The following is a 12887-nucleotide window of genomic DNA, read 5'->3' as shown; positions in this document are numbered from 1 at the left end:
AACGGCACCCTGGCGAAGGGCGACGCTCTCGCCAGCCGCCTCGCCGGGCTTTTAGATGTGGCTGTGGTTGTCTGTGACCGTTTCAGTGGCGCACGAGCCTGCCCCGCCACCTTATCCAGCGACAGAAAATGGGCTCCGTGTCCAGATGCTTCGTCTTCCCAGAAAAGGCAGGATCTCCACAACTCCACTGCTGGGATAAATGCAGTTTCCCAAACTTGCTTGGAGGCTTACATGTAGCTCTGCGCTCACTGACTTAGAAACGCAGCCCCGAACCGCACGCCCGTCCCGCGGCGGGTCCGTGAGAACACGGAGGTCTTGGCCGAGTAACGTGTTTGTCCAGGAAGGTTTCTGTTAGGTCAGAAAGTGCCGTGTAAAGTCAGTGATCACCGTGGTGACGGAGGGGACGGTGAGGGTGGAGACAGGGGACGCTGGTGGTGACAGCTCTGACCCAGGGTGCAGCCGAGAAGACACCCGCTTCATGTTTTCGCAAAGGCCGTCAGCTCCCTCAGCGGCGGTCTCCTGTGAGCAGGTGAAGTGGCCAGTGAGCAGGGGCGAGTTCTTGGGGCTGCACTGAGCAGACGCAGGGCACCGGGGCAGGGCTGGACAAGGCTCCGGCCCTGTGAGTGTCCACCACACGCCAAATATTTTTTTATTCTGAGATGACAGAATGAAACAAAATGTCACCTACTACTTCAAGTGACCTTATCCTTCAGCAAATTATAGCTCAGAAGGCAGAGTTTTGAATTTGCTCCTCTGTGCATTCACCCAGCTAAAAAGCTCTCGCTCCAGGAGGCTTCCCGAGCCCAGGCCGCCCTGGCGCCGCCCCGTCCTGGGAAACCCATGCAGGAGGCAGGACAGCCCGCTCATGCCCCCGGAGCTTCTGGCAAGCGCAAAGGCAGCTTCTCCCCACGGTCAACAGCAGGACAAGCTCGCCGGCCCGGTAATGCCGCGTGAGCAGGTCAGGGTGGCGGAGCCGAGGGAGGCGTCCCCTTTGGGGACGTGGTCAAGGAGGTGTTTGACCTAACACCAGCAAGCAGAGGGGGGGATTTCCAAGGAGCGGGATCAGCACGGCCACCATCGTGAAGCAAGGCAGCCTTGGCGAGCCTGAGTGAAGGACGAGGCCGGCGTGGCCAGGGAAGCAGACAGCCGCTGCCAGGCAGGAGGCAGGGCCAGGTCGGGGCCTCTGGGGCTCGGCCATCACTGCAGGGCAGCGCGGAGAACGCGATCCAGGTGGTCTCTAGGGGACCGTGCAGGTGTTGGGAACAGGGTGGAAGAAGAGCAGGGCCTGGGGGTCCCCTGGGCTCTGGAGGACCCTAGAATCGGCCCGCCAGCGAGGCGGCGGTGCTCCCAGGAGCGCAGAGACGGGACGGCGCGCACCGGACAGGATCCCCGAGCGGCTGTACGGCGGCCAGCAGGCTCTCCCCAGGCTCGGCGTCCCAGGAGGGTTCACCACACCGCTGGGCGTTGTTAGTGTGGATCGCGCGTGGCGCGGCAGGTCACGCTGACTTGTCTGCAGGAGCCGAGGCGAGAAGGCGCGGTGTGTCCACCGAGTTCATGATCCCGTGGGCGCTGCAAGCAGATTAGCTCTTCGCAACTTCTGGGGTGTTTTATACCCCACTGACTCTGGACAGTGTTTCCAGGGTTTCTTGTTTTTCGGTGACCATAGGGGTGTGGTGCTCTAGGACCTTCCTCTGAGCTTGTGGTGTGAGCCCCAGGGCTTCCAGGTGAGGACGCAGGTAAATAGGTCTTTGGAAGCGGCTGGCAGCCAGAGCAGGTCTCCCCACCCCCTCCTTCCTCCCCTTTCCTCCCTCCCTTCCCCCTCCCTCCCCACCCTCGCTCCTTCCCTCCTTCCTCCCTGAGGGCAGGATGGTCACGCCACACACAGGTGGGCTGGAGGGCAGGTGGTGCTGCCTGCCTGTCCTGAGCCTCTGAGCGATGAACTGTCTGGGAGATGATCAAGCACTTCTGGGAGCTCAAATTAGAAATTTCATTCTTGTCATTTTCCAGCAAAGAACGAGGCTGCTGATACAGATTCTTGCACGCTTCGGTGCAAGTGACAAGCTCGTTTTACCCGCCAGGTCCCACCAGGAAAGGAGGCGCTAAACCCCGCCAGAGGGCCTCTGCTCCGCCCCCGCCCGCCCGTGCACAGTGCGAACGCTGTTGCGGCAGCCTGGGGCTGTGGGACTCAAAGACCCGGCGGAGAACGCCGGCTCGGCCAGAGGAGCCCGGCCCGGGCAGCGCCAGCCGGGCCCTGGCCTCACCCGAACGGCGTTCTCCTGCTGACGCTTTGTTTCTTTCTGGCTTGCAGCTCAAAATACTGGAATTTCGACTTTGTATAGAAATTCATATGGTGCGCCCGCCGAGGACATCAAACACAACCAGGTAAGGGAGCGCGTCTGCGCTGTGCCCATCTGGCGCGCAGGAACACCCGGAGCAGAAGAGCTTCGCGCCTGGCTGCGTGCACAAGCGCGAAAAGCGAGTCCTGCTCCTCTGGCGGCTGCCCCTCGCGGGGCGCAGCGGCCTCGGCACCCCGTGGCGGCCTCGGCACCCCGTGGCGGCCTCGCGCGCAAAGTCGCCCCTGTGCCGACGCGGCTGACTGCCAGCGTGCGTGCCTGGCACCTGGTTCCCAGACGCACCGTGCAGTTCTGGAGGGGTGCTCGGACCCCTGTAACCGGCAGCTGCCGGCGCCCCCACGGGTCTGGTTGAAGCTGTGGGCTCACCCAGGAGACACAAAGCAGCAGGGCGCTGGAGGGTGCGGCCGCGGCGGGGTGGGACCCCCTCGCTGGGTTGGGGCGCAGAGGGCGGCTCCTCTGCCCCCGCCCCTCTGCACCAGAGTCGCCTCCCGCCCAGCTGTCCCCCGGCCGCGTGTGCCGTGAGGGGAGCTGTCAGGGGAGACTCGGCACGTGTGTGCACGTCATCTCTGTGGCCCTGTGGGAGCTTGACCAGCAAAAACGACCGCCGCTGACCCTTCGTTGGTCCAGAAGGTCACGCTCCCCTCGCTGGTGGCCTCGCGGGACCGCGGGACCCTTCAGGGCTGACAGTGTAGCCGCCGTTGCAGGAGAGGCTTCTGCTGCGCTCCACATGTGCCTCAGGCAGGTTGGCTGGGGGGACACTGGGAGCTGTTTGCCCGATGACGGCACCGTGGCATCAGCCCGCAGGGCAGAGGCCCTTTCAGCGTTTCTCAGCACCTGCTGGGCTTAGAAGACAGGGGGACCCCCTTCTCCAGGTAGAATGCCCTGTCCAGGGACACTCCCCAGGGAAGGGGGGACCTCAGAGATCCCCCCACCCCGTCCTTGAGCCATTTCTTCTCTCATCTGCCATCACCAGACAGGAGAGTGGGGGGCAGAGCAACCCCTCACCCCACTGTCTGGCCCACGCACAGCCGCTCTGGAAGAGCCGGGCGCAGTCTGAGCCCCTGCGAGTGTCCAGTCCCGCACCCACCTGACACCTGCCCACACAGCTTCCCCTGGCCCGGTCTCTGCCAAGAGTAAACAGGTCCGGAATGAATAACTAGGGTCCAGGGCGCTGGAGGAGTGCGCCCGGGGTGCCCCACTGGTCCCAGGTCAGCACAGCCCCAGCAATGGGAAATGGACACAGTGTCCTGGAGTGGCCACCCCACGCCCGGGGAATCGGCCCTGGACACTGTTCTCTCAGCTAATCCCGGCTGCGGTGAGTGGCCGTCGGGGCCAGGACGCTGCCTTGGCATCCCAGAGTGTGGGGGGAGTCTTCGGTCCCCCGGGGCGAGACACTGCCCCAGCGCCCACGTCCTGGCCCAGGCTGCGCCCGGGGTCTCTGTCGCCGGCAGCGAAGCGAAGCCCGGTGCGGCCCAGCTTGGTGGACACTGCGGTGACGCAGGGGCACGCGCCTCCCCGGAGCCTCCCGGAGCTTTTCAGCCGTCGCACTCGACCTCAGCGGCCTCCCTGCGGGGGGCTCAGCCCAGCCTCGCGCCCTCTCGCCCGTGTGCCCAACACTGTGCTGGACTCAGCCTCGTCGTCAGCGTGGAGGCTCGGTGCTGCGGGCGGACGCCGCTGAGGGCAGCGGGGTGAGGCGGTGCCTGCCGCTGGGAAGCGTGTGGCCGCAGGGCGGCAGTCTGGCCCCCCGGGGAGCTCAGGGCCCTCAACACCTGGGGCCCCGACACGGGAAGTGGGCGGCCGGGCAGCGGTCACCCTGCTTCGGTGAGCAGCGCCTCAGACGTCCCCTGAGAGGGCTGCAGGTGGTCGTTCTGACGCCCCAGGGAACGTGGGGACGGCGAGCAAAGCGCTTCCCTGAGTGGGACTTCACTGGAGTGGACTCGCCTGCCGCTTTCCCAGTGGGGAGTGACCGCCCGAAGGCCGGAGGGCCGGCGGCTAGTCCCTGCCCCGTCCGTGCTTCTAGAGACGGCCCGTCAGCACCTTCCCCGGCTCGGATACTCCGGCCACGTGGGTGTGGCTGCGCGCCAGGCCCAGCACTCATTCTGGGGAACCCCTGAGCCGAGAGCACCCCATAACCTCTCGGGCTGTGAAAGCCAGCCTGCCCGGCTTCTGCCGAGGGCCGGTGCCCCCGTCTGGCCAGCTTGTCCTCGGTGAGCGCTGTCTCCTGGGTGCTGTGGTCACCCCGGGGCGCACGGCCTTCACGGGAGCGGCACAGAGAAGCGAGTCCCAGTGGCAGCTGTTGTGGGTGCCGACGGCGGGGTTTAGGGCCCCAGTCCCCAGACTCCGGCATTTTCATGACCCATAACTGAATGATTAGCGGTGACCACAAACAGCCTCGTACGTTCCTTGCCAGTGTCCTGGGGCCCTCTGGGTGAGCAGGCAGGTCAGAGTGTCCCCACAAGGGCTGGTGGTCACCCCGCCAGGACCGGGCAGACCCAGCCTGCTTCTCGGCCCTCTGCCCACCTCGCCCATCTCCTTCCTCGGAACCAGTGGGTCTCGGGGTGAACGTAAGCCAGCACCCCCGGAGCTTCCGACTCAGTCTGCGGTGAGCCGGGGACCCGCGTCTCTGACAGTGATGCTGATGCGGGAACTGGGGTGCGGCCTGGGGACCAGCGCCCTCCTCACCTCCTTTCTTCCTGGCACCCCTGGGGGCTTCAGCTTTCGCAGTACAGGGGCCCTTGGCCCTCTGTGACAGCGGCTGTTTCCCTCGTGCAGACGGATTCGAGCGTGGGGGCGGTGAGGACCCCGAAGGGGGCTCTGCCTGTGCAGACGCCAGGGAGGGGGCCTGGCCCTGCCGTTCACCAGCTAAATGAGGCGTTCTGCGCTTGAGGGGAAAGGTGAGCAGAGATGCCGTGATGCAGGGCTCCCGGGTGTGGGTCCCGTGACCCACAGCGGTGGACGCCCAGGCCTCCCGGCCCCAGAGAGGGCGCCGCCTTCAGAGAAGCGGCAGCAGCTCCCCGTGTGCCAGGTACCTGGGGCCACAGCAGCCGCTCAGGCTCGCAGCCCTGTGCCGGGCACCCACCTCCCACCCCCGCCTCGGTGCCAACGCCTGTGTTCAGAAGCAAGTCAGCTCAGGGCCCACGGAGGTAGAACGCAGTAAACTCTGGCTCCCTCCTGTGTAAATTCCCCACACGCCCCACGCTGGGCCTGTGCATGCCCCAGCTGGGGGAGCAGCTCGGTGTTGGGGTGAAGAAACCGAGCACAGCACACAGCTCTGCAAAGAACAAAGGCACTTTGGGTAACCGGGAGTCCCCCGGCCAGAACGACGCCGAACCTCGGGTTCGGCTGATCCCCAGGTCCGGCGGCCAGGTCCTCGGGCGCCCGCCTTCACAGGCTGGCCCCTCTGCAGACGGACAGAGCCTCGCCCGCTGGGCCGCCGCCAGCCAGCAGAAGCTGTGCGCACCGGTGGCCGTGCTGATACGGCTCTCAGCCCTCTGCTGCTTTGAAGAGGTCGATTTGCATGTAGATCAATCACATGTCTCACTTGCTGGAGAGAAGCATGACGTGCGGACTGGCAGAAGCCTTCCACACACTCGTCACATGTCGCCACCTGGTAATGGCGGCCAGCTTCTAGAGGACCTTCGTCACGTTGATAGGAAATTGCCGGATCTGCTCCAGAGTGGCCCAGCGGTCTCTTTGAGAGTGTTCTGCCACTCGCCTCCTCCCGCGAGTGGGCTCGGGCACAGCGGGTGTGCCCCGGGGAGTTTCAGGGATGGCTCGGCCTCCTGGGCTGTGAGGGGAGAGCGCTGGGCCCTCGGCCTGCCGGTCACCACCCACGCACGCCTGAGCTTGCTGTCCACGATCGCGAGGGTTCCTGGGCTCCCTTCCGCCCTTCAGTGCTCCAGCATCCGTAACCTGCAGAGGACAGGAATGGAAACTGGGAGACTGCGTGGGGCTGGGGGACCCCAGGTCGTTCTGAAGGCCCCTCCTTCCCTCCCAGCTGCAAGCTCATGACCCCACAGTACCCCCACGCTCGCTCAGTTACTAATTGGACAAAGCTGGGGAACGTCTTGTAAACGTCTGCGTGCGCTGGCCTTTGCCGCCATGCATTTCTGTGTGGCCTTTGAAGGCGCAGTTCCTGTCAGGTAGGCAGGCGTGATGCACTGACGGATGCCCGTTGCTCCCAAGGGGGCTGGTCTCAGCCTCTGAGCTGGCAGCGGGATGCCTGGTGGCATCTTCACTGTCTCCGTGGGATTGGATTGCAACACCTTTGGGGAAGAGAGAAAATGCAGAGAAGATGAAAATGAGCTACCACTACTCTATAGCCTCTAGTCTATTCCTTTTTAATTAAAAAAAGGAAATGGTTCTCGAGTAAAAGGGGGCAGCTGCTGTGGCACGTTGGTGACTCCTCAAAAAGTTAAACACAGAACTAACACAAGATCCAACAGTTTCATTTCTAGATACATCCCCCAGTAACTGAAAGCATGCAATATCTGTCCACTCGTGTTCACAGGAGCAATGTTCACAATAATCAAAAGTAGAACCAACCCAGTGCCATTCGTGGATGAATGAGTAAACAAAATATGCTATGGCCCTGTGGTGGAATATTACTCACCCATAAAAAGGAATAGAAACATCTTAAATTCAACTGTTGTAAAAAAATAAAACTAAAAGAAGGAATCCTGTTTCATGCTCCACCATGCTTGGGGGAAATTATGCCACGTGAATGAAGCCAGATGCAGAAAGACTAATATATGATTCCAATTATGAGGTTCTCTAGAACCACCCAGTTCAGAGACACAAAGGACAATGGCAATTGCCAGCAGTCAGGGGTGGGGGAAAAGGAAAAAGGGGGTTATGCTAAATGGGTCGTTTCTTGGGGAGGGGGGCTGATAAAAAAACTACTGGAGCTCGATAGTGACATGTGCACATCAACGGGAACACACTTAACGCCACTGACTTATGCGTCCCGCAATTGTCAAGATGGTGACTTTGCATGGCACATCTTACCATGTTTAAAAAAAAAAAAAACTTAGAATGATAGCGTGTGGACACAGGAGCCCACTTTAAGAGGAAAGGCGTCCGCGGTCAGCAGTGTTGGGAGGGACGCCACGCTGGGCCGGGCCTTCGGTCTTGACTGGGGGCAGGAAGGGGCCCGGCGGCCGAGGCGCTTGGGTCAAGGGCAACAGACTCACCGGTGGCTGTTCCTTCCTGCTCAGGTTTCAGCACAGCCCGTCCCACAGGAGCCCAGCAGAAAAGACTACGAGACCTACCAGCCATTCCAGAATTCCACGCGAAATTACGACGAGTCCTTCTTCGAGGACCAGGTCCACCATCGTCCTCCCGCCAGCGAGTACACCATGCACCTGGGCCTCAAGTCCACTGGCAACTATGTCGACTTCTACTCCGCCGCCCGACCCTACAGTGAACTGAACTATGAGACAAGCCACTATCCCGCCTCCCCCGACTCGTGGGTGTGAGGGGGAGGCGCCCGCAACAGTGCATGTGCATGCCTACCACGAGACATTGCTTTCTTTTTTTTCCCCTGCGAATTTAGTTTGTTAAAGCCTGTTCCGTAGGAAGGCTGTGATAACCCGTCAGGAAATACTCAGAGCTGTTTTAGAAAGCTAAACACACCGAGAGTTAACTCGGAAGTCGCTAGGAAGCTTAGACGACCCTGAAGCGGACGTGGCGCGACGCGTGGCCTGAGCCGTAGAGGGGCCGAAGTGCTCGATACCGAACGTGGCTGCCACAGCAGGACGCGGTGGGCCGGGGCGTGCAGGCGAGGCACCCGGGGCAGACTTCAACACTGTAGGGGCGGCTTCTCACGCTTTGTTTACTCTTCATCCGTTGTGATTCTAGGCTTCACGTTGCATTGGGGTTCCTCTGTACAGCAAGACGTTTCTTGCCTTTTGTTAATGCATTGTTGTAAAGTATTTGATGTACATTACAGATTAAAGAAGAAGAGAGCATTGTGTATATTACACCAATGCAGAAGTCTCTCCTCATCTATGGTTCTAAATATTGCTTCAGTTTCAAACTTTTGGAAGATGTATGGATTTCCAGTTTTTTCTTTTTCTTTTCTTTCTCCCAGTATGTTTTAACAAAAAAAATGGGAAAAAAAGGAATATTTAGCAGTATTGTTCGTTCTGATCTGTGAATTTGTTTGTGGCAACTAAGCAAGGCGTTCAGCAGTTTCTGACGATTAACATCCACCATTCCACACTCCTTGTCAACAAAGTGCTTTTTCACTGCCTAAAATTTTAGATGTAGATATTTGAAATAGATTTTTTCATTTATACCAGTTTTCTTTATGATGATACAGTGTTAAAAGAAAATAAATTACAATTGATCTGTCATCCATATTTGCTAAGAATGTCTATTTCCAAGGACCAATCTTACAAAATACACATTCTTGCTCGTATGTCTGTGCGTGCGTGGGGGTGCGTATGTCCCTGTATGTATAAAAATGACCTGTGTGAGACTTTATTTTGATAGAAGCGCTTTCATTTGCTGTTCATCTTGTACAAACTTGGTTTTTGGTTTTTGGTATAAATGTACATCTGTTTGTTACTGTATCTATTCTCCAACCATCTAGTGACTCAGGATATTAGGCCAGTTGAAGTAAAGTTAGAGGATTTTCACCCATTCTTGGAGACAGACTCTTTCTACAGGTCCATGTCCATCCATGTTTTATGCCCTCAGAACATGATAAACCAAGGCCAACTCGATCATTTCACTTTGGGGCCAATTACTTGAAGTATCCACAGAAAATATGAACTGCTCACCTTCTTCCCCCAAAACCTTTTCGTTCGTGTGGCAGGGAGCAGTAACAACTAGGGAGTAGATGACTCAAGTTGAACTTGAAGCTAATGTTAGACTAGTGGTTAACAGAGCTACGAAATGAGGCTAACCATTTAAAGAACACGGGCTGTGGATAAATTAGCTTTGCTCTTTAGATGCAAGTGACTGAGGCCATAGGTGCCTAGTAAATGTTAACTGTTCTTGAAAAAATAAAAAATTAAATAACAAAAGAAATTGGCTGCCATCTTCCTTTGAAACTTGGTCCCTTTCACCCTGTAGAGTTCAATTCAGTTCCAAGTTTAAAATCTGGGGTTCCTTCTCCAAATTTAACAACAACAGAAGACTCTGTGTGCAGGTCTATTTTTGCAGCTGGGAAGCTAATTTCCAGAGTAGCGCTGTAGGTGACACTGACATAGATGTTGTCCCACAAATGAACCACAAGGGGAATCTTGGCATGCTGTTTAGTGAAGACCCCACGTCCCTGGGCTGCCACACAGGAATGCTCTAGCCCCGAGAGAGAAATATGTAGCAGCACAGATAATGTCTCTGCTCCACCTGTGTCATGGAAGGACACAGCAGAGAATAGTTACCAGGAAGAGATTGCAGATTAAAGACAATAAGAGACTGTCACATCGACATGATTTGTCCATAACATAATAGCTGGCTTTAACTCTCCCAAAAGTAACCGCAGGACTTATTCCCTGGCTTGAGCTGTGCTGTGCAGGAGAAATTAATGTATGTACTAAAAAGTCCTCCTAGTAGGGACTTTATGTCTGCTTTATGGTTTTAGTCTCCAACGCCCAACCCCTGTGACCTTGAAGACAAGGATGTGTCTGCTGCCGGGGATTCTTGAGCACACACTGCCAGGCTGGGAGCACATTCAGCCAGGAGCCTCTGGTAGCAGAGATGAAGGTAGGAGGAAGAAATTAAGCATAGTTCTTCAAACCTATTCTTTTTCCCTTTTCATCCACACATACACAAGCAGACATGACGATGATGACTTAGAGAGAGAGAGATGCTACCTAATAGAAAAATAAAGAAAAAGGGAAGAAAATGTAGATAGCTATAAGAAAAGGTAAAAACAAAGGGAAGAAATAATAGATATAGAGTAGGAAAACATAAGGAAGATATAACTAGAATTAAATATAGAGGCAAATATTTCGGTAGATGACAGCTAGAAATAGAAACAGATTATAGGTAGGTAGGTGGCTGGTAGATAAACAGAGGTGGACACAGATGGGATTTTACCTGAATTGTGAAATGGTCTAAAGCCCGCACAGGCTTTTTTGGTGATAAAGATTGACCAGTTGCCAGCTGGTGATTTATTACTCATCACATGGGGTATATTGGGTAAAAACCCCAAGCGGCAAGAAAACCATGTTTGTTTTCGTTTTCATTGTGCTAAGTGATGAAGTGTGACCTCCTGGCCCAAGTGACTGCCGCTGGAATTTGTCTGCCGAGATGGGAATGGTGCTTTTCATAGAAAAGGAGGGACGAAGCGGGAAACATGCTTTCTGTTCTCACTCTGATCGTGGTGAGAACATTTGCGCAGTGCACATATAATGGAATATAAAACCCAGACAGTAAGTTTGCATATTTTTTTCACTTGAGAGTTTTGTTCACCAGAGGCTAAGGAACACATAAACCACACAATCATGAATAACAGTCATATTTGAAAATAAGACTGATTCGTCCTGATTCAATTGAAATACCACACATGAGTGCTTCCATCCTCATTAGCTATCCTGAATTACATAACTAAACAAACCGGCTTAGAAGAACTAGGGTGACACAAAACTTCACATCATCCTTGGTGCTAACCAGGTGAAGATTAAACAAGGATGATCTATTTCATATACCAAAACTCACACATTATGAAAAGTTGCTGCTGAAAAAAAAAAAGCAGTGTTTAAATTCAGTAGCAATATATATATATTCTTCCTCTGAATATATGTACACATCACGATGCATATGTATGTATGTGTATATATATCTATCTATATCAATTTATTTCTTCCCTTTCTGTTCTGATGTCAGCTCTTTTTTACTATCAGATACCGTCTCCCTATCCATGAGAACCGTGACCCCTGAGAAGTCAGGCTTGGCTTTCTGGAGACACTGTTTTGGAAGCATCCCTAGATGCTGACCCCCACCTGATAGTAGGTCTGATTCTTCCGCCCACAGCTGAGCTGTTAATCCAAGTCCAGCCACTTTCGCTTTTCAGCCCGGCTGTGAAATCAGATGAGAGATGACCCTATTGTTACAATTCCAGGATTAGCTTTCTGCCCCAAGCAATCCTGCCTCTCCGGCTAGAGGAACCCACGCCAGCCCTCTGTCCACGAGGCATCCACATGAGAGGAGGCTGAGCACCAGCCTTCTAAAACAAGAGTCTCCCTCCAGCAGAGGCCTTCAGCCACCCTGCAGTTCTCTCTCTCCTGTCTGCTTTGCCCAGCAACCTCATGGCAAACTATCTTTTCTGTGCCCCCAGCCAATGGCATTCAATTCTTGTTCTCCAAGACCACTTCCCAAAAAGTGATAAAAGCACATCTCCTCAGTGATTCAGGAGGGTAAATCTGAGGTGCGGGCTCATACCTCCTTCTGCACTGGTTTAGCATTAAAATCCTTTCTCTTCCCAAACCCTGGTGGCATATAATTGGCATTTATGCACATTGGGTAGAGAAGCCCTTGATCTGCGGGTGACATTTCCATTCTTGTGAAGTAGGGGAGCTTGACTGAGAAAATGCTGTTACCAAGGATTCTGTCCAAGCCGCCCACATGTCTTGCCAACTAACCACAAATACCCATGATGACTCAGCTCAGGCGGCACAGGAGATGCATGGCCAGGCCAGGCCACTCATGGAGACCTGACTTCAGCAGCCAAGCAGGACTGCTGCACATCCACGCAGCCTCTGCATGACCAGGAGAGGACACCAAATGCAAGCTTGGAGAGCGTGCACTGTGCTGCAGAGCCTGCCAGGCCCGCCACGGCCTGCCGACACCCGCAGGGTTGGCTCCTCTTAGGCCCCGTGGCCTCTTCATTGCCTGACTGTGAGCAGGCCAGGCAGCGTCGCATGGAGATCAAACTGACCTCTGCCCTGTGGTCACCCTGGTAACCCCGTCTCTAAATCCAAAAGAAGTTTCACGACTTGCACATTGGCCAAACCTGACCGGAACCTGTGTGAACCACATGATCTCTCTCTGTCGTTCACATCTAGTGTGACAGTCTGGTCTCAGGTTTCCAGGTGCCACCCAAATTCCACAAGGGGTGTAAGTTACAATACACTCCTGAATTTCCTTCTAAAATGTGAAAATTGCCAAGCTCACTCATCCCTGGTAAGAGCGTGAGGAAGAGAACTGGATTTAGAATTGTAAGGCCTCCTTCAGCTTCTGAAGCTGATGTCTTTCCCATCCTGTGACTGTCCTTTGGGGGACATCCCAGGCCAGCGTTCATCCGAGCGTGCCGGCCTCTGTCCATCCAAGCCGGTTCTCGGGGCCAAGAGCCCAGCATCACAACGCTATGTCATTTTGTAAGCGGGAGAGCTGAGCACCAAGAAGTACTTGGGGTGCGCTGGATAGTTCGTGGCCTGATAGAAGTTCTTGGGGTACGCTGGATAGTTCGTGGACTGATAGAAGAAGTACTTGGGGTGCGCTGGATAGTTCGTGGACTGATAGAAGAAGTTCTTGGGGTGCGCTGGATAGTTCGTGGCCTGATAGAAGTACTTGGGGTGCGCT

General features: G+C 55.6%; 1 protein-coding gene across 1 annotated transcript in view; it reads left to right on the top strand.

Moving 5' to 3' along the window:
* CTNND2 (catenin (cadherin-associated protein), delta 2) overlaps positions 1 to 9369 on the top strand; it is a 665207-nt gene extending 655838 nt beyond the window's left edge. Inside the window, exons 24-26 of the mRNA XM_012721744.1 lie at positions 770 to 940; positions 2309 to 2382; positions 7571 to 9369. Coding sequence (XP_012577198.1) covers positions 770 to 940; positions 2309 to 2382; positions 7571 to 7831 — 506 coding nt within the window. The 3' untranslated portion in view covers positions 7832 to 9369. The remainder of the gene's footprint in view (positions 1 to 769; positions 941 to 2308; positions 2383 to 7570) is intronic.
* The last annotated feature ends 3518 nt before the right edge of the window (positions 9370 to 12887 follow it).

Source organism: Condylura cristata, unplaced genomic scaffold (genome assembly GCF_000260355.1).
Source record: "Condylura cristata isolate star-nosed mole 26May11 unplaced genomic scaffold, ConCri1.0 scaffold00007, whole genome shotgun sequence".
Lineage (NCBI taxonomy): Eukaryota > Metazoa > Chordata > Mammalia > Eulipotyphla > Talpidae > Condylura > Condylura cristata.
This window is presented reverse-complemented; position numbering and strand designations above follow the sequence as displayed.